The following is a 25,941-nucleotide window of genomic DNA, read 5'->3' as shown; positions in this document are numbered from 1 at the left end:
TCGAGCCATTTGTCCTGGTGAGTAAAATGCTTGATGCTTCCAAATGAAAGTCTGAGAAAAGCAAGTAATTCTATTCTTCCTTTTTTTTTTCCCCCCCCTTGAGTTTGCTCTGCTGCTGCTCAATACCTGTGTGTCAGGGCAGCTGTTTTTCCTTGCAAAAAGAGCAACCCACGTTTCCAAAGTCAGGAATTGCTTCTGTTCAAGGAGCTTATTCAAAGAACCATAATCTGTTCCTTTGCTTCTGAGTGCCTGGTGCAAACAGCTGTATGGGAGTTGTTGTAAGAGTGGGGAGGGTTGGCAGCTTGGCTGTTCTTTCATAATCAAACCTTCTTTGAATAAAATAAAGAAAAGCTTTTTGCAGTCTAAATACAAGTCCTGGTGGCAGACTTAGATGAAAAATTTATATGGTAACATAATTGTGGCTCCAGTGTGATGTCACAACAGAGGAAAATTAGTACCTTTAGGAAATAAGCAGCCATATATTTTTATTTTTCCTTACTTTTGTCTTGAGCAGTCATGATAGGAAAAGAAAGGTAGAAAATGACAGAAAATTTATTGTACATGTAGATTTTTTCCTGATCTGTTTTCTTATTGCAGCTGTGTAAGGCTGAACTCTTGATGTCATGTTTGACACTTTTAAATATCAAGCAGAAAGCTTTGTGGCATTAATTTTATAAATAGACCTAGTACTCAAAAATAGTCTCATTGATAATCAGCTTTGTCTGTCTTAGCTCTGGAATGGTCCCTCCATGTTTGTGTAACAGAAACTCTGTCATACATAGAATTTAATCCTTTTTGGAGCTGATCTGTGGAGCAGCATATAAATAACCAGTCAATAAGAAATGTGTGTTTGTTCCTGTGTTTTCCTAGAATTGGAATTTCACTGTGTAGTAGGTTAAGAGAAAGTTGTATATTCTTCACTAGAGTTTCTCTGTGTGGGTTCCAGTAGTTTCATGGTTCTCCTGTAGTTTGATGACTCTGCTCTGAGATGAATTTTGCTGCCTTTCTTTTGGCTTGAGGCACATGATAACACGCACTGTGCTTTGCTGTGATGTCAGGGGGATGGGGATTCCTGCATCTCATCTGTTGTGTCTCTGCAAAATCTGTGTTCTTAGCTGGAAACAAAGCTAGTAATTTAATTAGTGCATATAATTCTATCATCAGCATTCTATTTGTCCTAATAATCCAGGGGGAAAAGTGCTATTTACAGCTAATAAATTGTTGGCCCAAGGGGTTTCTGGTTTATGTTTTAGTTTGGCGTATCAATTTCAATTTAATTTTTTTCTCAGTGCTATTTCAGGAGTTAAGAAATTGGGTCTTCGGGGTGTTTGTTTGTTTCTTGATGACTTAGGGCCCTAAATAGGAATTTAGGTCTCCCCCAGTGCTGCTCTTGGGAAATACAGCGTGTTCCCTGCCTGTTCTGATCCCGGGTGTCACACAGGATCCTGTTTCAGTCGGGCACAGCTCCCCCAGAACTGCCCATCTCTGGGCTCTGTTTACACCTCACTGGTGTTGTTAAACATTGATAGTGCCTTCTGTGCTGGGAATGGGAGCATGGGGACAGCGCCTGGAAACCCAGGGAATGCTGACGCTGCAAAATGTGTGTTTGGCTTTGGGGTTGTTTTTCAGTTGATGCCCTACGATGGCAAATAAGTTCTCTGTTTCAGCTCTGTTACAGGCCTGGGGTGAGTTGGACCTAAATTTAGAGCGAGAAGTGAGTGATAAATGACAAAGGGCTAATTGGAATTCTATGAATGAGTCCATTTCCTGCCATTGACTCCAATTCCAGGTGGACTTTAATCTGTGCCATGTAGCCTGCGGGTACCTGTGGCTGGCAATCTGGGTTTGGGATCATTTCGGGAAGTGTCTGTATGGCTGTGGTACAAATTATACCACTGAAGAAGAAAATAGTTTCTTTTTGAACTTAATCACTTAGCAGAAAGCTGGCAATTGCCAGTCTGTCTCAGAAAATAAACTATCTTTTGCTTTTACTTTTTGTGCACGTGCGTTTGAGGGGGTTGATGTTTATTGTCCTCAAGTTTGTGCCTTGTACCACTGCAGTGGGGGTGTGCCAAGGTCTGTCCTGAACTGTACATGTGGCACAGGTGGTAAAACCACTTTAAATGTAGTATCTGAGTAGAAAGAAGGATGTTCATGCACAGCTGCAGCGATGCATGACCTGCAGTTGAGATCTTAAACTCTGTGGTTTTTTGAATGCTTGCAGCTGGTCCTGACAGCTGCTGGAGCTCAGTTGTGGTGGGGGTTGATTAGTTACTTATTTATTACTTTTTAGACATACCCACCAGGCTGCAGACAGGGGGAACACTGTAAAAATGTAAATATTTAAACTTCATTTCCTTCGGGGTCACTCTGCCCTCCCTCTTTCTGTTTGGGCGGGAGGATTTAAAAAGGATGAGTCTGTTCTTCCTCCAGCTTAAAGCACTTCAACTTTCTGCTCTTGAGGTGTCCTCTTGTCCTTCCATCCTCGGCAGAAGCAACTCTTACTTTTGGAAGAACTTAGAACCCTGTTGTGTTGCACAGCAGCTCCTGCTCTTTGCTAAAGGAGGATGGAAAGGGAATCAAGTAAACAAGGAGTGCTCCAGCCGTCTTTGGGAGCGGGAGGCTTGGCTGATGTTTGCGGTTGATTCAACTTTCAGAATCACTCATTGTGGAATGGAACAGTTGATTTGTGTGGTTTTAAAATGCTGTGTGCAAGGTGAGGGATGGTTTGACTGTGTGCACGTTGCTCCAGACCCCTGGGCGCTACCTGTGGGTGCTGGCCCTGGCTGGTGCCCCTGCCCCTGGCACGGAGCTCACTTGGGCTTTAGTGCCTCTAAATGTTCCCCTCTAGGGGTTAAACTGAGCTCAAGCCCAGCTCCTGAGAGCCCAGCAGGGCTGTGCACTGTGGTGTGGAGGAGGTGGCTGTGGCTCTCTGGCTGTGGGAGCAGCTCCTCTGGCAGAACTCAGCGAGGAGCAGCAACACAGGCACAGCCTCTCCCTTGGGAAGACTTCAGCAAGGCTTCAAAAGCAACTCTGTAGCCTTGGGCCTCCAAAAGCCTCCAGCTTTTGCTACCTGGACCTGGCTCCACGTGTGCTGCTTCCTCCCTAGTTTTCGTCCAGCCACTCTCTGAACACACACTTGAAGCTTTGCCTCAGTGTGTCTTTGCTGCAGGTTCCTTTTGTTTGCTGGAGATCACTCCTGTGCAGTTGGCTTTGAACTTTGAACCCCCACACAGGGATTGCTGGCCAGAAAAATTCATGTGTTCATATTTAAGGTGATAAAACCCCAGGATTCTGGTAAAAAGGCGACATTAAAATTTCTTCAATCCTGTATCTACACATATCTTTTATTCAGATATCAAGATATAAGATATATTAAAATATATTTCATATATATATAAAGATATATCAGATATAAAGATATATCAGATATAAAGATATATCAGATATAAAGATATCTCATTAATATATCTTTTATTATTTATTGTGTTATCTATATATATGTTATTATTTTATATTATATCTACATATATCTTATTCAATACAAAGTTGAGCAGATTAAGTGCTGTATTTTGTAACACCATAAGCCCTCATAACCAGCAATCAGGAAAACATACCTATGCTCTTAAAAGATCCTTTTGTTTGTGTCTGCTCTTGTTATACATCATCTGGTACTAAAAATAAATATAACTCACCCCATCTCAAAGGCATCAACCATCCAGGGTTTTACCACTTTGAGCTCTGGAGCTCATTCCAGCTGCTTTGAAGTCTAAATGTTTGGTGCTGAAGTCTGACTATGTTGTAGTTGTACTGTATTTTCACGACTTGCTTTTGGTGGGAGCGCGTTGGGTGGGAGCTGTAAACACCTCTGGGGGATCAATATTTTACACGTCGAGGCTGTAGCTGAAGTGATTCAGCTTTGCCCAGCAGAGTTGGACCACGGCCACAAAAGGCTTTTGCAGAACAGATAGAGACTCATGCAGGGGAATATTTTTTCCCCAGTGCATCCCAGCGGGGAGGTGGGTTTGGTCCCGGCTCGCCTGTCTGTTGTTCCTGTTTGGTGTTGGAATTGTGAGCTGTGCAAGGTAAAACTGCCACCTAAAGCAGAGCTGCACTTCTTGAGGTGCAAAGAAATTGCTGTTGCACAGGAAGGACAATGTTACAGGGTCAGTAGTTGTGTGGGGTCTTTGTACCATCGTACAATGGTGGTGTATTTTTTTTCAATTATAAGCATGTTGTAACAGTCTTTAGGTGCTTTGTGGACTTCCTACTCTTCCCTCTTTTGTTGTACTGCTAATGTGGTAAACTCTGGAAAATAGGGTGATGTCTGTGTGTCCTTGAGGATTTTTACCTGCTGGAAATGAGGAGACTTTGACATTATAATCAGTCACTTCTCCATAGATCGTGGTCATCTCCTGGCAAACTTCTCTGAGTGTAATCTCATTCATCTTTTGGTGAACATGCAGAACTGAAGACTGGATAGATAATGGCACCTAATTTTTAGCTTATGGGTTTTCCTGTGCTTTGTTCTTCCCTGGCTGTGAGCTGAACTGCTGTCACTTTGTTTTCTTTGACCTCAGCCTCTGGGAACTTGGTGCTTTATTACTCAGCCTTCACACACTGCTCCTGTGCCTCATGACTAAATTCCCAGTGTTTTGGAAAGGAGCACCAATGGAAGAAAAAAAAATCACCAGAATTATTTCTGTTTCTTCTCTCTCTGTACATAGGAAATTGTGGTTTTCTTTGGGAGATTGTTTCCTGCAGAATTCCCTGCCCCATCTCCAGTGCCCTGGAGATGTCTAATTACAATTAGGTGCTACAGTCTAAGAAAACTTATCCTTCTTTTTTCCTCAGAGGACTGACTAGTTTTCCTGATATATAATGGGGCAATGGCTGAGCTAATGATGAAGATATTTTAGAAAGAGTGAGCCCTGAACCTCAGTCTTGCAGAATGGGCTGCCTGGATAACTGTTAGTGACATACCTTATCTTCTGTTTTATTTTTAGTTGCTCTTCTACAACGGGTGGCAGAATTGGAAAAGGTCAATGCAGAATTTCTGCGCACAAAGCAGCAACTTGAGCAAGAATTTAATCAAAAGAGAGCAAAATTTAAGGAGTTATATCTGGCTAAGGAAGGTAAGTCCTCAATTCTCTTCAAATAATCTCTGTATGAACAATAGGCTTTTAAACAGGTATGGTAAGAACATAAGAGAGAGCAGAGTAAAATTCAATAGGAATTTAGCTTCCTGAAGTGGGTTTTTAGAATTAAATTGAAGGTTTTGCCTGCATGGATAGGAGTCAGAGCAACTTGATGTCCATGCTGAAACTCCACCACTGAGTTTTAATTCTGCCTGAATTCATTGTGAGCTCATTTTCTCTGAGCAGCAGCTGATCTGGGAAGTGGAAAGACATCTCCTGGCTGCTGTGCTCTTTGTACTTTGTGGCCAGCTTTTCTGTGTAGCATTAATTTGTCTTAAATTTCCATCTGAGGTAGGCTGTAAGCAGACAAACATCATAAAAGTTTTAATACCAGCCAAGGGCATCTATTTCAATAACACAATTTATAGGAAAATTCGAACCATATGAGCTCAAATATCTGATGAAGAATTGGAGAGTAGAGATAGCTGTTCTGAGAGCCAAATTGATTTATTTCTATTTCTGATGATTTTCCTGTCTTTAACATATGAAAGCAGAGCCAAAAAATAATGCACTAAGACTGCAGCTGCTGTATAAGCTTATGAGAGCAGAAATACAACAGGCATAATGCAGATCAGATCATACAGAAAACCTATTGCTTGGTGTTTTAGCAGCTGAATGAAAGGAAATTTTAAGATATACAAGACACTACTGATGAGATCAGCAATAATTCTCCCATTTTGGTACAGTCAGAAAACAGAAAATAAAAATAAATTGTGACAGGGGAAGAAAACAAAAACAACTTTCACACATACTGAAGTGAAGGGACACCAGAGGAGAATATACAAGCAATTACTTTCCTTTCTTTTTTTGCTTCCCTGTCTCCCAGACCCTTTCCTAAATGTACTTTGGGAAGGTTGCAACCCATCCTTAATAGTGTTGTTTGAAAACTAAATAATATAAATGCTACAGAGACTTGGCTTTTTTAGACAAGGATTAATGCCCTTTTAAGTACCTGATTAGCTCTGGGTTCCATATCCTCTCTCAAGGGGTGGGAGCACCAGGATTGATTTTTGGCACTGAGGGAAGTACCTGGAGGTAGCTTGGTGCTTGTTGTGCATTGGCCAGATGTTTCAGCTAAAAGTGAAACAGGCTAACACAAAACTGTATTTTGTGTTGGTGCTTTTGGAATTCATTACATAATATAGATCTTCCAGAGCTGTTTGTTTCAGATTAACTGAAAACTCGGGAGGATAATATGAAATTAGTTTAATTTCTGTTTGTGGTTGCAACAATTAGAGAAATAGTGGGTGTTCCACTGAATGTATCCCTTTTATTAGTAGAAGCTCAGTGTTAGCAAAGTCATGGTAAAGAGCAAATTAGCCTGAAGAGTTTTCTTGTGTGGGCTCCACGAAGTGGTCACAGAGAGTTTCTGCTCAAGAAATATGAAGTGTTCTATCCAAATTCAGAACCAAGTTGGTGCCAGAAGTGGGGGAAAGACTGTCTTCCTCTTTTGCTTACCTTTTCAAGATTCTTTACCAGAATGAGTTCAATAAAGAGAACTAAATAAAAGCATAGTTGACTTCCATCAGGGATATTGGGTCTTAGGTTATATCTGCAGTGTCTGCTTTGTGACTGTATCCATGAGAATATACTTCTTTAATAAAAACAAGGGCAAACAAAGCCAAGAAATAGCATTCCCTAAAGATACCTGCCAACTTTTGTGCAGTTATTATGGTAGATGTTTTAATATCAGTGCACTGTTCTTTGCCATAGCAACTGGGGATACTTTTCAGGTTGAATTTATTAATCAAGCTAAATATATGTAATCCTTCTTTCAGAGGACCTGAAAAGACAGAATGCAGTGCTGCAGGCAGCCCAGGATGATCTGGGCCAGCTGAGGACCCAGCTGATGGAAGCTCATGCAGAGATGGAGAACATCAAAGCAATAGCTACAGTGTCAGAGACCACCAAGCAGGAGGCCATCGATGAGGTGAAGAGACAGTGGCAAGAAGAAGTAGCTTCACTACAGGCCATTATGAAAGGTAACAAGCAGGCAAGCTGCTGAGATCAGCCACCTCTTCAGGGATTTGTGCCTGCTTTGGCATGGAATGTGGATGACTGCTTGTCATGGCTTGGGAAACCGGGCTGCAGAAGTGCCAGCTGAAGTGCAGCTCCCAAGTGTGTGAGGAGGAGCTTGCTGGTTCTATTCTGTTAACATAAGGATAGAATTTAGAAGGAATCATGGCAATAGCAACTCTCATGTATATGCAAAGCATCTTTGAGGGACTATGAATGTGATACTTGATCCTTCCATGAAGATAGAAGTGTGATGCTTGTAATTTGACAAGTCTGAAAACAGCTTTAGGCTGACAGCACGATCCTCCTCTTCTGTGTGAACATAGTTCTGCTCTCACACAGCCAGGTGGGCTTTTCCCCAGGCTAGTGACTGCACATGCTGCTCTGGATCAATCCTGGGTTCTTTTCTGTGTTACATTTGCACGTTGTACAGCTGTTGGCATTTCTGAGACATTTCTGAGTGCAAAGAGCAAAATGCAGGATATAAAGTGGGGACAGACTGTTGCCACAGCTGTCTGTTGTCTTAAAGGTTCACAAACAGGATCACACTACCCTGAGCCTGTTGGCTGTAGGCAGTTCTTCTTCCATCACCTGATTATGCTTTTCACCCAGAAAAGACAAACCTTCATGTATATTGAGTACACAAAAGTCTGTTTATTTATGCTCTGCATAGATACATGGACCTAGATTAAGGCTCGTTGTGCCAGCTGCTGTCCCTGTGTAAACACAGCTCCTTACCTGAGGGGGAAATGTTAATCATAGGGAAATGAAAGCCATGTGAGAAGTTTTAGTTTCTTTGCATTTTGGAGTAAATAAGTAAGGTTTTGGTGGTTTGTTTGCATGATGTGCTTGGAGGTACAAAATGAGCTGCTAAATGGGATGATAGTCATGTACATTTACATTGCATTTTACAATTACTTTGAAATTAAGAGTTACACAGATTTGAGGGCTTATTTCTTTGTGTTCTAGTGTTGGTACAAATTGAGATGCAGTTCCTTTGGACTTTTTACTTATGAATTTGGATTTGGGGGCAAGAATCAAAGGGAAGGGAGAGTTCTTGTTTGTCCTGGTTTTGACCAATTATAATAAATCATTGGCTGGTTGCAGGCGAAACTTCTAAAGCTCTGTTCTTTAACTCACATTGAAAATAAGTTTTGCAAATGCTGTTTTATAGAGACTGTTCGTGACTATGAGCTCCAGTATCACCACAGGTTGGAGCAGGAACGAGCTCAGTGGAACCAGTACCGGGAGAACGTGGAACGGGAAATTGCCGAGTTGAGGCGGCGACTGTCTGAAGGGCAGGAGGAAGAAAACCTGGAAAATGAAATGAAAAAGGTACACTGAAATCTAGTTCTTCAGTTTCTGTTTGAAGACACACTTGTGGTGTTCCACATGAGTTCGTTTCCACGCCTGCTGTAACTCCTCAGCTGTTCACACAGGCCTCGTTCTGCCAACTTCCAGCCTTTGTTCATGGAAGTCATCATGACCTGATCCTTCAACTGAATCCATAAGGGTATTGTACCCAGTCATGTGGGTTCAGTGAGAGGATTGTACCTGAGAAGATGACAAAGTCTTGCCTTCAGCTTGTAAAAGCAGGTGGGCTCGTGAAGTCCCTTGTCATAACGTCAAATGAGCTCAAGTAAAACCACCTTCAGATTTTTCTGCACTGACTGCAGTTTTTAAAAATTCCCTTTTCACTTCTGCACATATATCCCTTTTCTGAGATCTTACGAATTTACTGGGCCCATTAAAAAACTCAAAATATCTAAAATGCCTTTTCTCTAAATTAAGCCATCTTTGTGCATCACAGCACTGCTGGCTTCCTGTGAAGTACAGAACTGTGCTGTCACAAAACAACAGGCTCTGGATGGTGAAAAATAATTGCCCTGGAGTATGGACACATATTGTTGTAGTTGTTCAAAGATCTGTGACTAAGAAAACTTCACAGAAGTAGATGGAGGTGCCTTGCCTTGAGTTTGGATTTTATTTTGTCTGTTGAGGTTGAAGATTTGTTGTGTTTCAGGCAGGAAGGAAATTGAACCTGTCATAATAGGTCAGTGTTTTGTAATCTTTGTTTATTTTGTTATAAAAACTTGCATTTAAGTAAATTTGTCTTCCCAGTAAGCTTACAGTAGTCTTCAAGTTGTTGTAAGACAATTTTAAAGCAATGAATTAACTTATGTTCAATAAGGGAGTAGACCAACATCTGATAATCTGCCACATCACTGCATTTCCCTGTTTCTGCTGTCTGTCAGCAGCAGAAGTGTAGTATTGAATATCACAAGCATTCCACATAAGAAGCATTTTAGCTATTTGTACTGTGTTGTAGCAAGCAATCAGTGTTAGTGTTGCAAAATGGAATTCTTTTTCTGAGACTTAGGAAGAGATTCTTGACTGTTGCCAGCTGTAGTTGCATAATTGCTGTTGCTGCTCAGTGGGACTGCTCTTCATATAGTCCTGATTTCCAGAGGCAAGAGTCAGGGGGAAGCCTGTTTGCCAGGGTTGTCACAACAGAAGTGCTGCCACTGGAATTGTAAGACACAATTCTGGTTTTAAGAGAAGGTTTTAGCCTTATCAAGCGAAAAAAGACTTTGGTTGAAGCTGGAAGGAAGGTTCAAAGTGGGACCAGTGTGGTGAGTCTTGTACAAACAACCCAGTCCTGGCAGTGCAGCCCCAACCAACTGCCAATAAGCATTTTCAGAAAACAATCTCTCTCAGCTGGTTCAGATTTTTCATCTGAATTCACTGATCATGTAAGTTGGAGTTGCAAGTTGCTGACATGACAGCACAGCTCACCTGAACTCAGTGGCTTCAGTGTGGAAGTTTAGTATAGCAGATAAATAGTGTTTTCAACTATACCCCTTTTAAAAGTGAAATAAATATCCCTGGTGGTCCTAAAGGAAGAGGTGATCAGTTTATTAATCTCTGATTAATAAAGCTGGGAAAGCTTTCTAGGCCTGTAAAGCAGAGGAGCATTTATGTAATGGGGGGGAGGGGGAAATCTGGTCTTCAGAGTACAGCTTGAAATAATTGCTTAAACTACTTTGCATGGGGTTTTAATCTTCTTTGTCATTATTAAACCTGTGAGGTTTTTCCTCAGGGAGACTAAGAATTAGATCAGAATTAGGAAAAGGACATTTGATTTTACCTAAAAAACAAACAAGCAAATCCCAAGCCCATAAAAAGCTGTGTTTGGCCAGCAAAATAGTGAATATTCATGTGTCAGCAGTCAGTGTGAGAAGAGGAATTTTCTTGATCACTTGGGATGTGCTATTTGAAGACTTGTGATCAATTCCTCCTGCAAAATGGCATTTCCAGCCAGCAGTGTTCTATTTATCCTCCATCTTCATAATGCTCTGTTATAAGGGTGGATTTATTTTATGGAAAAGCAAAGCATAAACTTGAAGAGAGCTTTTAAAAATACCTTCATCTCGTAGCCAGTTCTGAGGAATCCACAAAAAAGTAAAAAAATAAAACAAAGTACTTTTCTCTCTGGGTTATAAGTAGATGCTGTACCAGCAGATAATATATCACATTTCTTAAAACTGTCAGGAAACCATACCATCATCTAGAATTCTCAATGGGAGCTGAGGTGAGAAGAATGAGCAGACCAGAGACATGATTGTGAGCCATGTGTTTCTGTCCAGGGCACTGGATAATATCTCTGTTCAGTTGTGTTCAATTTGACTATAAAATTCATTTAAACTGCAAGGAAAACCCATGAAATTTAATACTGTGCCCACATATTTGCTAACAGTTATGCTTATTGCCTGCATACTTTTTTTCCCCTGAAGGAGAAGTTAACAAAAGCATTTATAAATTCTGTAAATAGCTCTCTGAATTTCAAGTTAGTTTATTTGGTTGAAGGCACAGATTTGGAATTTCACACTTCCAGGGTACATATTGTTTGTCCTGATTTGGGAGCACTTGGAGTGGATGGGCAATATTTTGGTGAGCACCCTGTTTTGAGCTGTATTTATTAGATGTGACCACTTTGCCAGAGGTATCCCAGTCTCTCCTGCAAACCTGGTATTTGGCATTCCTGAGCATCACAGGGAGCATGTCTGGTGGGACACGTGCCCTTGTCTGGAAGCAACTGTTTTGCTTTTCCATGTAAATATATTTCAGGTTGCTAATTTCTGTGGAAAAATTCTGTGTTCAATGATTTTTATCATAAAGCAATGATTTCTAAGAAATCTGTGCTGAAAACTTTGTATTATTAATCTCCCTTCCCAAGTCAAAAAAGGTAAATACCTTGGCCTAATGATTAACATGCTTAACACTCATCTTTCAGGAAACTTATTGATGATTTATAAAAATCTATTTTCTTATTGGGTTGTGGTGCCAGATAGGTTTGGATTTTTTTGTTTTTACAGATGCTGAAAGCAATCCACCATAGCAGCAGGTACTTCCATGCAAGTTCTTTGCTGGGAATGACTGGGCTCCCTCTGGATAATGACATGGTGGGGATGAGTTGCCCACTGGCAAATTTGGGCTACTCTTTTTAAAGTCAGACCTCATTTTCTGGTTCAGGAAAGGATCTGTTTTGCTGTTGGAGCTGTGGTGAATATAAATACTCTTCTTAGCACAGTTGTGTCAAACTCTGAGTAGCAGGAGTCTGCAGAGCAGGTATTTTCCATACAGAGAGAACAAGAAGGGACAAACCTCCTGTTCTGAAGTTGTGCTTATTGCTCAGGAGAGGGGAAATTGGAAGGGGAGAGTAATCTGATTTCTGTGAGAGGGTTGGCCATAAAATCTGATACACAGCAAACTACTTTAGTTGGTAATGATAAAGAACAGTGGAATAAATTTAGAGGACAAATGCTTTAGTCTTGCTTTAAAGAGAAATTCTCAAATTGTGTCTGTGTGTTTTCCACTTGTCCCCTTTTTAAGGAACAAACTCAGGTATAATGTTACCTGGGATTTCTCCAGTCAGGCTTTTGTTCCCCTGAAAATGGCTTGGACTCATTTTTAGCATGTTCTCTCCATGGAATCATCTTCATGCTGTGATCTGGAGATCCCTCACAGCATGTTCTGCAGCTGCTGTGCTGGGGGAAGCAGGCTTTGCTGGGGCAGAGGTGGTTTGGCCTCTTGATTTTTGGTTAAGGAATGAGTAAATATGATCATATGTAAAACCATGGCCTTGGACAGCCAAGTTAGTCTGACAAAATGTTAGAAGGAAATAAACATTTCAAGGATCACACCTCCTGGAGGAGTCTGAATAACACCTTTTAGCACAGGAAATGTGATGCTATGGCACCTCTTGCCACATGTAGCAGAATCTTTAAGTAGCATTTTTCAACAGGATAGATACTCTCCTTTTATTAAAAGGTTGAGTGGGAATTTTAACCTCAATTTGAGCATCTCAGTAATTCTTCTTCACCTCCAAGAGCAGACCCAGTGACCAGCACTCCTTTTGTTAGCAGGTATCAGCTGTTCTGAGTTCTCAGCTCTGTATCACACTGACCTTTAATATGGATCCTTACAATATGTTGCAACCACAGTGTCAACAAACTTCAGCTCCATTTACCAAGCAGTAAAAGCTGGAGTAATTTTTCTTTAAGTGGAATTTGATACAGTTTTTTTCTTTCCAGTTGGTCGCTGTTCACAGTCTGGTTTTGCTTTCAGAGAACTTTCTGGCTATTTCTCTGAACTGATGAGTTCCATCATGGACATATTTGTTGCTCTGTGCTCAGTGTTGAACCATGTGAAACCAGACTGGCAGTGAAATATTCCTGCAGTTATCAAGAATAATTAGAAAAGAGCACGTTCAACAGTCCAGAAAATGTTGGGCTATTTTTAGTCTATATGAGCCAACTAGAGGTAGCATTAAATGAATGGAAGTGCTACAATAAATGAACTATAAAGCACTCTTTGAAGTGGAACTCCTGCTCCCATCTGTTCAAAAATTGTGACTGATGGGTTGCTGGCTGCCAGTGACAGGTCTGGGTGTGCATGTGACAGTCACATGGCCCTGCTATTGAATTCCCTGCCCTGTGACGTCCCTTGCTTTGCTCACGGATTTTATTGGTACTCCAGCAGTGACAAAATGTAGCAGAAGGCAGGAAAGGACAGGAAAAGAAAAGGAAGGACAGAGCATTTAAGAAATGGGGATGTCAGGGCCACCCTTTGACATGTGCAGTTCCAGATTTGAACACTGAGTGCTATTTCTCATTTTAATTCTCATGATTTTTACCTGACTCTTTCTCTTTTTTTTCCCCTTTCCTTGTATCAGTCCTTTAATTCTGTTGCCATTTGATCTTTCAGAACTACTTTTTGAAAAAATCATGGGGTTTTTGATAAATTGTCTCTATATATTTTGAAATACTTAGTACAGTTGCACCAAAACATGATGCTACCTCAGGAGTAATTTAAAGCTGAAAAATGATCTTCCAAAACAGAATCAAGCTATACTGTGTGTCATTTTGCAGACCCTTTTACTTTTAATTTCCTGAGTAAGCAACTGCATGGCCAGTACCTCACCATGCAGTTCTTTTGGGTTTTTTTTATATGTGCTCTGTGGCAGCAGGTTGCAGGACAGTTAGGCCTTTAATAACAGAAAAGTGAAATGCTTAATCCATAAATTTTCTCTCAGGTATCAAGAGTGACAGATTTACTAACATTCTCTTCTAAAGCAGATATTCATGTCCTAATCCATACGTGGATTTAAAATTTAGTGGCCTTCTGTGAACAGAGTAATATCAGCCTGTTGTCACAGAGGTGGCTGCAGAACTAAATAAACAGCAGTGAGAGTGAAAGTGGAAGTTCAGTCAGCTTTTTTGGTTGATGTAGAGATTTTCTCCAAATGTCTCCAGTGATGGAAACTGTTGTGGTGAAAACTGTGGTGATGATGTGTTACAATTTATTGCCCCAACTCCAGGCCCAGGAAGATGCTGAGAAGCTGCGTTCGGTTGTGATGCCCATGGAGAAGGAGATTGCAGCCCTCAAGGAGAAACTGGGAGAAGCTGAAGAAAAAATCAAAGAGTTGGAAGCATCCAAGGTGAGGTGGAGCTGTAACTGGATCCTGTTTATATCCTGCAACATGCTAATTTGGTGCAGAGAAGTCAAAATTTTGTAAGAGAGAAAAAGTGTGTCTCGTGAAGCTCTTCATGCCCCATACATCTTGTCTCCTGTAGCTCAAATGGCATATTTAGCCTGTATATATATTTTTCAATCTTTGTTTTGGGGGTTGGCAGTGTGTCTGTGTGTGATCTTGCTCAGAGTAAATTGCACAGCTTCAGGTCTGTAATAGAAAAAACTCCAGAAAAAATACCTGCTTTGCACCCGTCCAGAAGCCTGGCCTTTAGCTTATTGTCACACTTGGAGCCACAGAGACTCTGGGAGTCAGATTTTTCCATCTCAAAGGCTTAAAGGCTGTAGCAGATGGAAGACTTGGTGTCTTGGGGCAGGAGAAGCTGTCCCACTGTCAGTGGCAGTCAGAGCCCAAGGGCTGTCCTGAGCTCTGGGCTGGTGCCTGTGGTGAGGAAGATGAACAGCAGCTCTGTGCAGCCAGTTAGGAACTGCCTGAAGGCTTTTGTTTCCTCCAGGATAAAACCTCCTGTGATTTGTGACTCAGCAAACCATAAAACTGAATAGTGCCATAAAGAGATCTTTCACTCTTGTTCCTTGTTCCAAGATGGGATCTGTTTCTCCATCACGTCTGGCAGATGTTTAGGTATCCCTGTCTTCAAAGGTTCTCCCCGGAGCTTCTTCAGCCTCTGCAGGGCTTTGTTAGTTCTTTGTTAGCTTTGCTATTTAAAAAACAAGAAGAAAACAATCTAAATATATTTCTTCAGTAATTCTTGAAATAATTGCTTTTCACTGACAGATTTCCTTTCTTTTTACAACAGTATTTCATGAGTTGGAATCTTTCTTTTCTTGTCTGTCCCTAAGTTTTCTCTCTTCTTAGGCTCAGTTCAAGCTTGCCCCATAGTCCTGTTTTCTGACTACTGTTATTTTAAACCATCTCCACATCCTACTTACTTGTTGGCTTATCAGCACTAATTAAGGGATTGATTCTCTATCTGCTTTCCTGAGATATTTTGCCCCTTTACCATCTCAGTGCTGTTGTGATCCAGCTGTTATAACTGTGTTACACTGATAGGTTGTACTTAGCAGAGTTTTAATGAGTAATGTGTTCAGAAATAAACACAAGCATTGTGCAAGTTGAATATTTGTGATTTCTAGAAATAAACTTACCTTTCAGCACCCGTCCATTACCTGAACAGGCAACACTCACTTCTAACAAGAAGGAAATTCCTGAGAGTGTCCCCAGACTGGGATGGTTGACTTTCCCTGTTTTGATTCAGGTTAAAGAACTGAACCATTATTTGGAAGCTGAGAAGTCATGCAGGACAGACTTGGAGATGTATGTGGCTGTTCTCAACACACAGAAATCAGTCCTGCAGGAAGATGCAGAGAAGCTGCGGAAAGAACTCCATGAAGGTACCTCCCTAATAACAAACCTCTCATTCCTTTTCACTTAAGGATGCAAACCCCAACATAGCTGTTAATTATTTTCTCATCTCTTATTTGAATTGGATTTAAAGAAACTGGGAGGGGGAAGCAGTGTTTTTAAATGTGAAAGGCCTTGAAATGTTGTTGAATGTGGGGTTCTTTTATGGCAGAGAAAAACAACAGAACCATTCATTTTCTCGAGGGATGCTGCTGAATTTCTAAGTTCTTAAAGTGTTGTAAGCTTCATTCTTATTATATGTGTCTTATTTGTGTATCATTATGATCATTATTTCCATAATGTAGTGATCTGGCTCCCTGAGGTGTGTCAGTGCTGGTGCTGGAGTGGGTGTGTTAATGGCAGTGCAGAGGAATGAAATCCAGACCCTGCTGCTGAAAGAAATAGGGATGTAGGAGACAGTCTTTTGAAAACATCACTGCAAAAAATAAACTATTAGAACTCATGAATGGAGTTGAGGTGTTAGCCTCCTCACTGGGAAATTGTAAACTGTCAGTAATACATCCCTTATCAAAAGCCAAGTTTGGGAATTAAGAAAATGTCTTATTTCATCCTGAACAGTTGTTGAACAGAGCCCGACTGTGTGATTAGAACAATAACTGCTTTTATTCACCGAAATGCATCTCTTTGGCAAAGATGTTAAAACAATTCTGGTTCAGAGTGACTCTCTTTCTGCACAGTTTGCCACCTCTTGGAGCAAGAGAGGCAGCAGCACAACCAGTTGAAACACACGTGGCAAAAAGCCAACGACCAGTTCCTGGAGTCTCAGCGTTTGCTGATGAGGGACATGCAGAGGATGGAGATGGTCCTGACCTCGGAGCAGCTCCGGCAGGTGGAAGAACTGAAAAAAAAGGATCAGGTTACTGGCTGCTTCCCTCTTTTCCTTTTTGTTTTTTTTGGGATGCTGTAGGTTTGATGTGGTGTAACAGGTATGGAAATCACGCCTTGGAGACGAGCGTGTCAATACCTCAAAAATCGCGAGCTGACAGTCCCAACAGGAATCTTCTGGCAGTTTTATAACAGAAACTCTCCAGCATTTTAATATTAATGTATACAGGAACTTTAAAAGTAATGTTGCCAGTAGTTAAATAGGTAATAATATCCAGAAATTAATCTTGAAGGAAGAAACAGTCATCTGTGAGGCAAAACAACTGGAGTAAGGATGTCAGGGCAACAAGTTTCACTTCTTTCTAGGTTTTTCCAGTCAAATACATATCTTAGGTGTAAATTAAGACCTTGGTTTTAAGTTATCTTATACAAATGATTGTGTACATACTTTATGACTTAAGGATCTATGATGTCTTTCTTTGGATTCTTTTCCCTTATATTCCCTTGTTTAAAGTGATGAAGGCACTTGCTCTTTTCACACTTTTAGAGTTCATGCTTGTAAATGGCTGTTAATGGGCCTTCAGGGATGCAAATATATATATATATATTCTGTGCAACAGCCAGTGTAGCAGCTAGTTTTGTTCCTTATTTGGTAATGCCCATAATAAGAATTTTGACCTAGGTAATATGTTCTTTGAATAAAATTATTCTAAAACATGAATTGGCCACTAAGCTTGGAAAGCAGGTTCTCATTTAAGTCAGTTTGGGTGCCTTGTGAAAAGAACACTAAATTTTTTAACTAAAAGAATACTTCTGTGATAAACACTGGGGATTTAACCAAAATAATATTTTCCTGTGTCTTTTTTGTAGCTTAGTTTATCATGAAAGCTGATGTCATGACTACTGTGGTAAAATTGAATCCCCTTTTATTTGTGTTCTCCATTGACCACTGATTTCTAGGAAGAAGATGATCAGCAAAGGCTTAGCAAGACAAAGGAAGAGAAGCAGAAAGATTCAGATGATGAAACAAAAGCTTCATGTTCTCTGGCCCCTGAGGAAACCCTGACCCAGCTCTCTAATGAAGAGGTAAAAACATTGGATCTTTCACTTGCACATTCCTCAGGGTGCTCGTTGCAAATGCAAGTGCAAAGTTAGTCTCCTTCATTCTCTGTAGCTTCTAATTCTTATTAAGCAATAAAAACTCCTTGGAGGTGTACTTGAGTATATAAATTGTAATAAAGATTGGAAGACAACACTGCACAATCCTGAGAGGTGCCATTAAAAATGGTAATTTACATTTTGCATTCTGGATGTGAACTGCTGTTACATTTTCTTGGGCTTTATGACCATGTTTTAACACACCTAAATATTCAGAATTAAGCCAATTATATCTGAACATTCAGCAAGTGGTATTGTGGCTACTTTGCTAACCTACTTGTTGAATTCTGTACTTACCATTTCACAGGGTCCGTTTTGGTTTTGTAAGTCAAAAGAAGGAAAAATTAATAAAAACCCACTAGGTTTTTGTGCTACAGAAGCTTATTTAAGCTTCAGGAGACTCGAGAATTTCCAGAGTAAGCCAGTATTTTACCTGGTTTATTTATCCTTTTCAAAGGGAAAAAACCTGTATTCTTCTAGAGTCTGCTCTTAATTTTTATCAAGGATTTATAACAGTTCAGAATGTGGAAATAGCATCTAAATGTAGCTGAGATCCACTTCTACTCTTCATCCTACAGTCAGGACACAACTTTCTGTTACAACTTCTGTGTGTAAACTGACCCTTCTGTACCCAGATATGCAAATGAGACACATTGGTGGTGAACAAAAAATTTATCTTGTGTTGTTTTCTTTAATCTCAGTTCCTTGGATATGCTTTAGTCCCTTAATCACAAACATCTGTACAATTCCTAGAATTAAATATAGTGGCAAATTTTACATTTTGAGAAAGGGCTTAGTTTCCAAAGTGTTTTGGTTTTCTATATGTCTTTGGTTTTGTTGTTATTTATGACCTTTTTAACTGTACAGAGTATGTTTGATGTGTGGTAATGAATCATGTTATCCATCATGTCCTTACAAATTGTCATAATTTGAGTTCTGAGCCCTTCTGTGTGGGGCACTTTGCAATACAAACAGATGATCTGTTGATTTTTTTTTTGGTTATCACCAAACAGTTGTTGTCTAAATCTACAGTTTTATGTAAGTCTGTATTTTTTTGACATTTTTATTATGAACTTAAACTCATATATACAAATGCAAATAAAAATATTATTGCCTAAAAATTATTAAAACAAGGCATTTACAACAGTCATAATCCAATAGTGCATAATATATATATATATTATTGGTTATAAGCACCTATATGAAGTGCCAGCAGCCTGCTGGTCTCTGCTGGACCTATTTCAGAAGTGATAATTTTTCTCAGGAGGCTGGTTTTCAGTGTTATTTTCTTCCTGTGTCTGATGGCAAAGCAAAAGTGCATAATATATTGGAAGGTATTTTGAAAGCAGTCATATGCTTTTTAAATAAAGTCTTGCTGCTCTCTTTTCAGTGCTACAAAAAATAAAAATAGATCAGGAGACTTAATGTGCCTCAGACACGTCACAGGACAGCTTGTGTGACTTTTGGTGCTGGTCCTCCCCAGGATACCTTTCTGTTCAAGCCCAGCCTTTTCCCTTTTCATTTTATTTTATGTACAAATAATCTTGTGAAGAAAATATTTCAGTATTTTGTGAGATGCTCAAAGCAGAAGAAAGGAACAGAACGACAACATTCACTCGTCAGTACAGAGCAGATTTTAAGGATATCATTCTTTATTTAATTTTTTTGTTAGTGTGAAGCTTTTTGGTTTATGAAAGACTTGTGAATTTACTAGTGAAGGTGGAGTATTTGCCTACTGTGTTTAGGTTACAGTTGTAGAAGGGATATTGCAAGTTTATCTCTTTAGGGGAAAAAACATCTTGTCTCAGATATTGGAAGATGGAAGGTGACTGTGTCCTTGCTTGTCTGGCAGGAAGACAGATTCTTACAAAAACATTTTGTTAACTGAAGACTCTTCTTTACTTGTTTTATTTGTTTTTTTTTTTAATTCTAGCAGGCACACTGCAGTTCTCTGTCCTTTCCTCTGCCATCTTAAGCTCAGTGATCAGGTGTTCTTGCCCAAGCCAATTTAAATTTGCCTTTACCAGGTCTGATATTGGTGTCCAACATTCCTCTTGTACCTTACCAAGATGGAGTATGTAATTTTTTCTTCCTTGTTTTCCCATCCCAGGTGCAGGTGAACAGCACCCACGGCTCAGTCCACTCCCTGGATGCAGACTTGCTTCTTTCTTCTGGAGAGTCTTTCAATAAATCAGACACTGATATGTTTAAAGATGGACTAAGGAGAGCACAGTCAACAGACAGTCTGGGGACATCTGGGTCTTTACAGTCCAAAGCTTTAGGATACAACAACAAAGCAAAGTCCGCTGGGAACCTGGACGAGTCGGATTTCGGGCCACTCGTTGGAGCGGATTCGGTGTCTGAGAACTTTGATACAGCTTCCCTTGGATCTCTGCAAATGCCAAGTGGGTTCATGTTAACCAAAGATCAGGAAAAAGCAATCAAAGCTATGACACCGGAGCAAGAAGAGACTGCTTCCCTGCTTTCCAGTGTCACCCAGGGCGTGGAGAGTGCTTATGTGTCTCCCAGCGGGTATCGCTTGGTCAGCGAGACAGAGTGGAACCTGCTGCAGAAGGAGGTGAGTCCCCACTGCTGTTGTCACTGCCCTGCCAGGGCAAAGCTCTGCCTCCTTTGCTGTGCACACAGCCAGGTGTGAAAGGAGAGAGCAGGACACCATAACCTGCTCCCTTTTTTTCAGCATCACTGTAATAACAGCTGCTCTTCCTAAATGCCTTGGAAACCACAGCCAGCAGCACTCCCCGAGGGCTCCAGGGAGCTGGTGGAAATGAAGCTCTTTGAAAGCACAATCAGAGAGTCACAGAATGGGTTGGGTTGGAAGGGACCTTAAAGACCATCCAGTCCCACCCCCTGCCATGGGCAGGGACACCTTCCACTAGCCCAGGTTACTCCAAGCCCCATCCAACCTGGCCTGGAACACTTCCAGGAATGAGGCAGCCACAGCATCTCTGGGCAAGAGCCATAGGCAGCTTTTCACTTTTCCCTCTTGGAATGCTTCTGTAGGTAAAGCACATTGGATGTGAACAGTGTTACCTGGCTCTGCTCATGGGACAGTCACCTTTACTAAACACAGGGTGGTTTTCACTTTGGGGAGGGTCTGGCAGGGCTGGCTGTTGATCTCAGGATTGTGTGAGAGGGTGAAAAAAGATGGGAGAACTCCAAGAAAAGGAGAAAATGGGAAACTAAGGAAAGGGTGTTATAGTGGAACTGGGGATGACCTGGAAGGAGCAAAGCTAACAACACTGCTGTGTGTGCCAAGGACTTTTGCTGAGGGTTCTGCCTGGGGTGCAATTTGGAAATGAGCATCCAAACTATGCCTAACACACAAAGCTACCACAGAGGGAGCTTCAGGAAATTTTTAGGCACTTGCATCATCAGAAACCCATTTCTGAGAGCGACAAGCAGCAGATTAGACTAAGCCCTGTGCCAGTTTCAGTGTGGATGACCAAGGAAATTGTTGCTTCTGGGTGTTCTGCCTGTCCATTTTTCAGCAGCTTTCTGTGATGCCAGTTCAAAGCTTGCATTTGGTTTCTTGCTGAAAAGGGGAGTATTTGGTTTTTCCTGTGGTTACTCTTTCAGAGGAAGAGAGGCCAAGGAGCAGCACTTTAAGGGGAAGAAAAGGAAGGGTGGGGGGAGATAACAATCCATAGTGGGTGGAAAAGAGGACAAGATGGGGGTAAATAAAAGGAGTGTAAGAATGCAGGGAAGAAGAGACCAGATAAAGGACAGATGAAATGAAGAACTAATGATATTTTTATTTCCTTAATAAGTGCAAATCATTACTTAGGAGGTCTCTCCAAACCTGTTGCAAAGTTGCTTTTTTATTGTTGTTGTTTTCCTGCTGATTTGCTGTGTCTGGAGAAATGACAGCATCCTGATCTCAGAGCTGAGTTAAATCCCCTACTCTTGAGTATTTCCTTGCCCTGTTGCCATTCTGCTGATGCTTTACTCCAACCCTTTCTTAGAATTCTGAGCAGAAATGTGCTGCTTCCCACGTGTTTCTGGAGGCAGGAGCACAGGCTGGGGGTGTGGACACCACTCAGTGTAGGTGGGACATGGAGCAGCAAATACAAACACAGTTTCAGCTCAAACCTGACTTGCAGCTGAACCTTTGATAGAACTTCCATTTGTCCCTTTGGCCAAAACCCATTACAGTTCCAAACTGGCAGCAGGTTTACTCTTTGTTTCTCTGCTGCACACTTTTATTTTCGTCTCTCCTGTTTGGTTTCTTTATGTGAAAAGGACACACTGAGTGACTTGATGAACTCTTCCATGTCATGGCTTATTGCCTTTGTGCTGAGAGTGGGACTCAAGCCAGGAAAAGCTGATATCCCACAGCTGATTCACGTTATCCTTTCCTTTTAGAGCAACTTAATCTGCCACTGTCTCTTACCTGTAATATTTTGTGATCACACAGCACACCTGAGAGTGTGTGGCATTCCTTGAAGACTTTCCTGGCCTTTCTGGCAGGTGATAACTGTGTGTTCTGCAGGTGCAGAATGCAGGGAACAAGCTGGGCAGGCGCTGTGATATGTGCTCCAACTATGAGAAGCAGTTGCAAGGCATCCAGATCCAGGAGGCTGAGACAAGAGACCAGGTGGGATTTCTCTTCTCACTTTAGAAAGTTGGGGTTTTTTGTTTTGTTTTGTTTTGGTTTTTTTGCAGCTGATTTTAAGTGTGTTGACATTGCTCAATTAAAATCTAGATAACTTGTGACATTTTATTGAAATAATCTGATTTGTTGTTAGTGTGTGGTCATGAGCACCAATATGTGCATATTTCTGAAGGATTCACCTCCAAGAACCACTTTATCTGGTGCTATAAGACCATGCAGTAAAGGCACTGTTCTATAAAAAGTGTTCTGCCCATGCTGAAGTCAGTATCTTTCATAATTTATATTTTAAAATGCTTGTCATGCATTAAATTCTATTATCTTTGATACTGGAAGAACTGTTAACAGCAGAGGACCTCATCCTAAGAGCATCAAATGACTGTAGGGTCTTGGAGGATCTTTGTTTCCTGTCATGTACTGAAGAACAGTTTTCAGATGAGTCACATTCTGCTTTGAAATAAGTGATTGAAGTCATTACATGGCAATGGGCCAGAGCAGCCTGGTGTCCCATGGTGTCCCATGTTTCCTCAGAGGGATAATCTGTACTGGAGGGTGTTTCAGAAGAACAGCAAAGGATCTTCTGGGTTGCTGGACTTGGTTTTGTGGTTTGGAGGTGTGTTGTGGTTCAAGAAATAAATGCTCCCCAAGACAATGGAAAATGAAATGATTTTGTTGTGCCAACCCAGGTGAAAAAGCTGCAGGTGATGCTGAGGCAGGCTAATGACCAGCTGGAAAAGACAATGAAGGAGAAACAGGAACTGGAGGATTACATGAAACAAAGTGCTGAAGACTCCTCTAATCAGGTACAAGCATTTGGTGACAGAGATGGTGGGAATATTGCTCTTCAGAAGGATGTAACAAAAACTCCTCTAGTGTTAGATGCAGAGGGACTATTGACTGGAGAGGCAACACAAATGAGAATTTCTAGGGTTAGTTTTGCTCCACCTGAGTCTGCACAGTTTCTAGATAAATCTAACATGTCTCTGATATCGTGCTACCAAATTTTGGCATTAAAATATCAACTCTAACCTTGAAATCTGTTACAGAGTGATAATAGGAATTCGAGTAGTGTTTGAGTTTGGAAGTGACCTGTGTATGAAATAACCCAAACATGCTCTTAACAGTAAGATTAAGCATTACTTAATTACCTCGTGTTTTTGTAAAAAACAATAACAGTAAAGTTTTTGAAGGTGAGTGCTTTCAGAAAAAGGTACAAAAATTACCTTAAAAATGCTGAAAACTTAGGAAAAAACCTCTGCAGCTTCCTTTTAGTGCCTGTGAACTGGCTTACTTTTAAATTTGATTAGAGTTAACAGTTTATTTGTTGCTTAGAGTTTGGTAAATAGCATGTAAGTGTATTATTGGGATAGAAGCACAGCATCTCTCCTTACTGCCTTGAGCTGCACTCCTGTTTTACTGAATGAGGAATTAACAGCATAAACTTCAGGGGATTAGTTTGAAATGTCAAAGTATTTATTACTAATAGCAGGCAAGAGAACTTTGGGGGTTATTTCTTCTTCAAAATCTGTTTCATGCTTTATTTCTAACATGTCTGTGTGGGTTTTCTTTTTTTTTCAGATCTCCCTGCTTATGGCCAAGTGTCAGAAGTCAGAGAACTTCCTCAGTGAACTGCAGCAGGCATTTCTGCAAGCCAAGAGGAGTGTCCAGGAGCAAATGGTAAGGCAGGTTAAACCCAAAAATCCTTGGCCAGCCCTGTCTGACCCTTGGAGCTCAATATGTTTGTAAAAGACTTTGTCTTGCTGCCCAGTTGGCTGGAGAGAGCTGAGCATCTTAACTTGTAGAGAGACTGGTCAAGTGAGCTGTGATGGCAAGTGCTGGACCTGGAACAGTTTGTGTCAGTCTGTTATAGTGTGGTCATGCATATTCATGTGTATGGAGATCCCTAGACAACATTTTTTCCCCTTATTTATTATCTACATTTAATGCCCCTTTAGTATCTTAATTTTACCTCAAATCTGAAGACAGTAGAATTTCTCCAGGCAGTTTTTCAGGATTCATCACAAGCACCATCACTAGTGAATATTTTCTTGAGTTTTAGAGATGAATGCTCAGTGTTTTTACAGGTCAGGCTTAAAATGTCAGCCTTAACACCCAGAAGAGATATGGATGGGAACTTCATTTTCTTAAACTATTTCTGAGCATCTTGTTGGAATTAAGCCAGAGAATAGGAGTAGGACCTCGTGTTCTAGAGCTAAGCTTGACTTCCTTGGAGCAATTAATGCCCTCCTGTGTTAGAATCAAGGTGGTTCTTTTTTCCTCCCTGGCACAGCATTTCTGGGGGACTAAGAGAATTCCTCCTCATGAATGCCAGTATTCCATTTCTGGGGTCTGGTGTTGTCTGTAGGACATCAGGGCCTTGCTTGCAGAGATGTTCTGTGGGAGAGCATGTCTGAGGAGGTGCAGGAGACCCAGAAAATATATTAATCTGAGTCTGCTTTTCATGCTGCCCACCCATGGCCCAGCTCCTGTGAGAGCTCAAGTCCCTGATTCCCCATACCAGACCAACCATTCCTCTTGGAAAAGTTCACTGGTGTTTTTTCCTTTTATAATGCAGGCAGAGCATGTCCTCTTAATCCTTTTTCTTTACAAGGGATCATCTATTTTGATGTTCCCCTCAGACAACAGTGGGAGGCAGACACCTACCATGGAAAGTTTCAGGAGGAATGCTTCAGGTTTTTTAATAACCTGCTCTTACAGCTGAGTGCTGTAATTTTAATAAACACTTCAATAAACATCACACTGCCAGTTCCTGAAACCACATGTGATTCCCCCACTCCTACCCCTCCATGAGCACAGCCAGTTAATGGATAAATACAGAAGAAAAGTGGGAGACTGAGCAATGCTGTATTTATCACTTGCTTCCTCCTCTCTGCCTGTACAGTTAAAGTTGATCTTGCCTTTATCCCTGGTGCACAGGCCAGGCAAGAGGCTCATGTTGATCCACACCATCATTTTGTTTCCCTTCTTTACAAAGAAAATCAGTTCCCCAGGCTTTTGAAAGCATTTGCTGGTGATAGTAAATGGAGCAGAAGAGATCTGAGCATGACCCTAAGTGAGAATTTATGCTTTTCTTTGCACTGGAGGCTGTCCTGACACAGTCAAGGGAGCAGGTTTCAGAAGAGTTGGTGAGACTGCAAAAAGATAATGAAAGTCTTCAAGGAAAGCACAGCTTGCACGTGTCCTTACAGCAGGCTGAAGATTTCATCCTACCAGAAGCAGCAGAGGTAAAACATTTTTAACTCACTGACACCAAAAATGCATGTGACTGGATCTCACTGGAATGTTGTTCTTTATCACAAAGCTGTCTCAAGTAGCACAATGAACAATAATTGGCATTTTAACCCTGTGAGTCTGTGATGTACAAAACCAGCAGCCTAATCCCACTATGCCATTGGTGTAAAGTGATAAATGATAATAAAATGAGTTACCTGTGCCCTGATGGCTGCTCTGTTGTCAGTGGAGTGTGGGTTTAGCCCAGTTCAGCCAGTTTAAGCTGTATTTGGCAACTGGGCACACAAGTGTTCAGTCACCAGGGCTCCAGTGCATTGATTCAGTAAGTCAAGCAAAGTCAGTCACTCCTGTCCAGTTAAGACCAGTAATAATCCTGAGCCTTGAAT

At 41.0% G+C, this 25,941-nt stretch overlaps 1 protein-coding gene across 3 annotated transcripts in view; it reads left to right on the top strand.

Moving 5' to 3' along the window:
• The window catches only part of RABEP1 (rabaptin, RAB GTPase binding effector protein 1), a 47,029-nt gene that overhangs the window by 12,941 nt on the left and 8,147 nt on the right, over positions 1–25,941 (top strand). For 2 of the 3 annotated variants that reach the window (XM_051809291.1, XM_051809292.1), the window contains exons 2-13: positions 5,007–5,135; positions 6,977–7,180; positions 8,389–8,549; positions 14,095–14,214; positions 15,524–15,659; positions 16,368–16,546; positions 17,476–17,601; positions 19,784–20,251; positions 22,184–22,288; positions 22,990–23,106; positions 23,882–23,980; positions 25,408–25,548. In XM_051809291.1, coding sequence (XP_051665251.1) covers positions 5,007–5,135; positions 6,977–7,180; positions 8,389–8,549; positions 14,095–14,214; positions 15,524–15,659; positions 16,368–16,546; positions 17,476–17,601; positions 19,784–20,251; positions 22,184–22,288; positions 22,990–23,106; positions 23,882–23,980; positions 25,408–25,548 — 1,985 coding nt within the window. Of the gene's footprint in view, positions 1–1,627; positions 1,686–5,006; positions 5,136–6,976; positions 7,181–8,388; positions 8,550–14,094; positions 14,215–15,523; positions 15,660–16,367; positions 16,547–17,475; positions 17,602–19,783; positions 20,252–22,183; positions 22,289–22,989; positions 23,107–23,881; positions 23,981–25,407; positions 25,549–25,941 lie in introns of those variants that run through there. The other variant, XM_051809290.1, reaches the window with a different exon arrangement.

This window comes from Manacus candei, unplaced genomic scaffold (genome assembly GCF_025592945.1).
Source record: "Manacus candei isolate 608988 ecotype Guabito, Panama unplaced genomic scaffold, ASM2559294v1 h1tg000076l, whole genome shotgun sequence".
NCBI classification, from domain to species: Eukaryota; Metazoa; Chordata; class Aves; order Passeriformes; family Pipridae; genus Manacus; species Manacus candei.
This window is presented reverse-complemented; position numbering and strand designations above follow the sequence as displayed.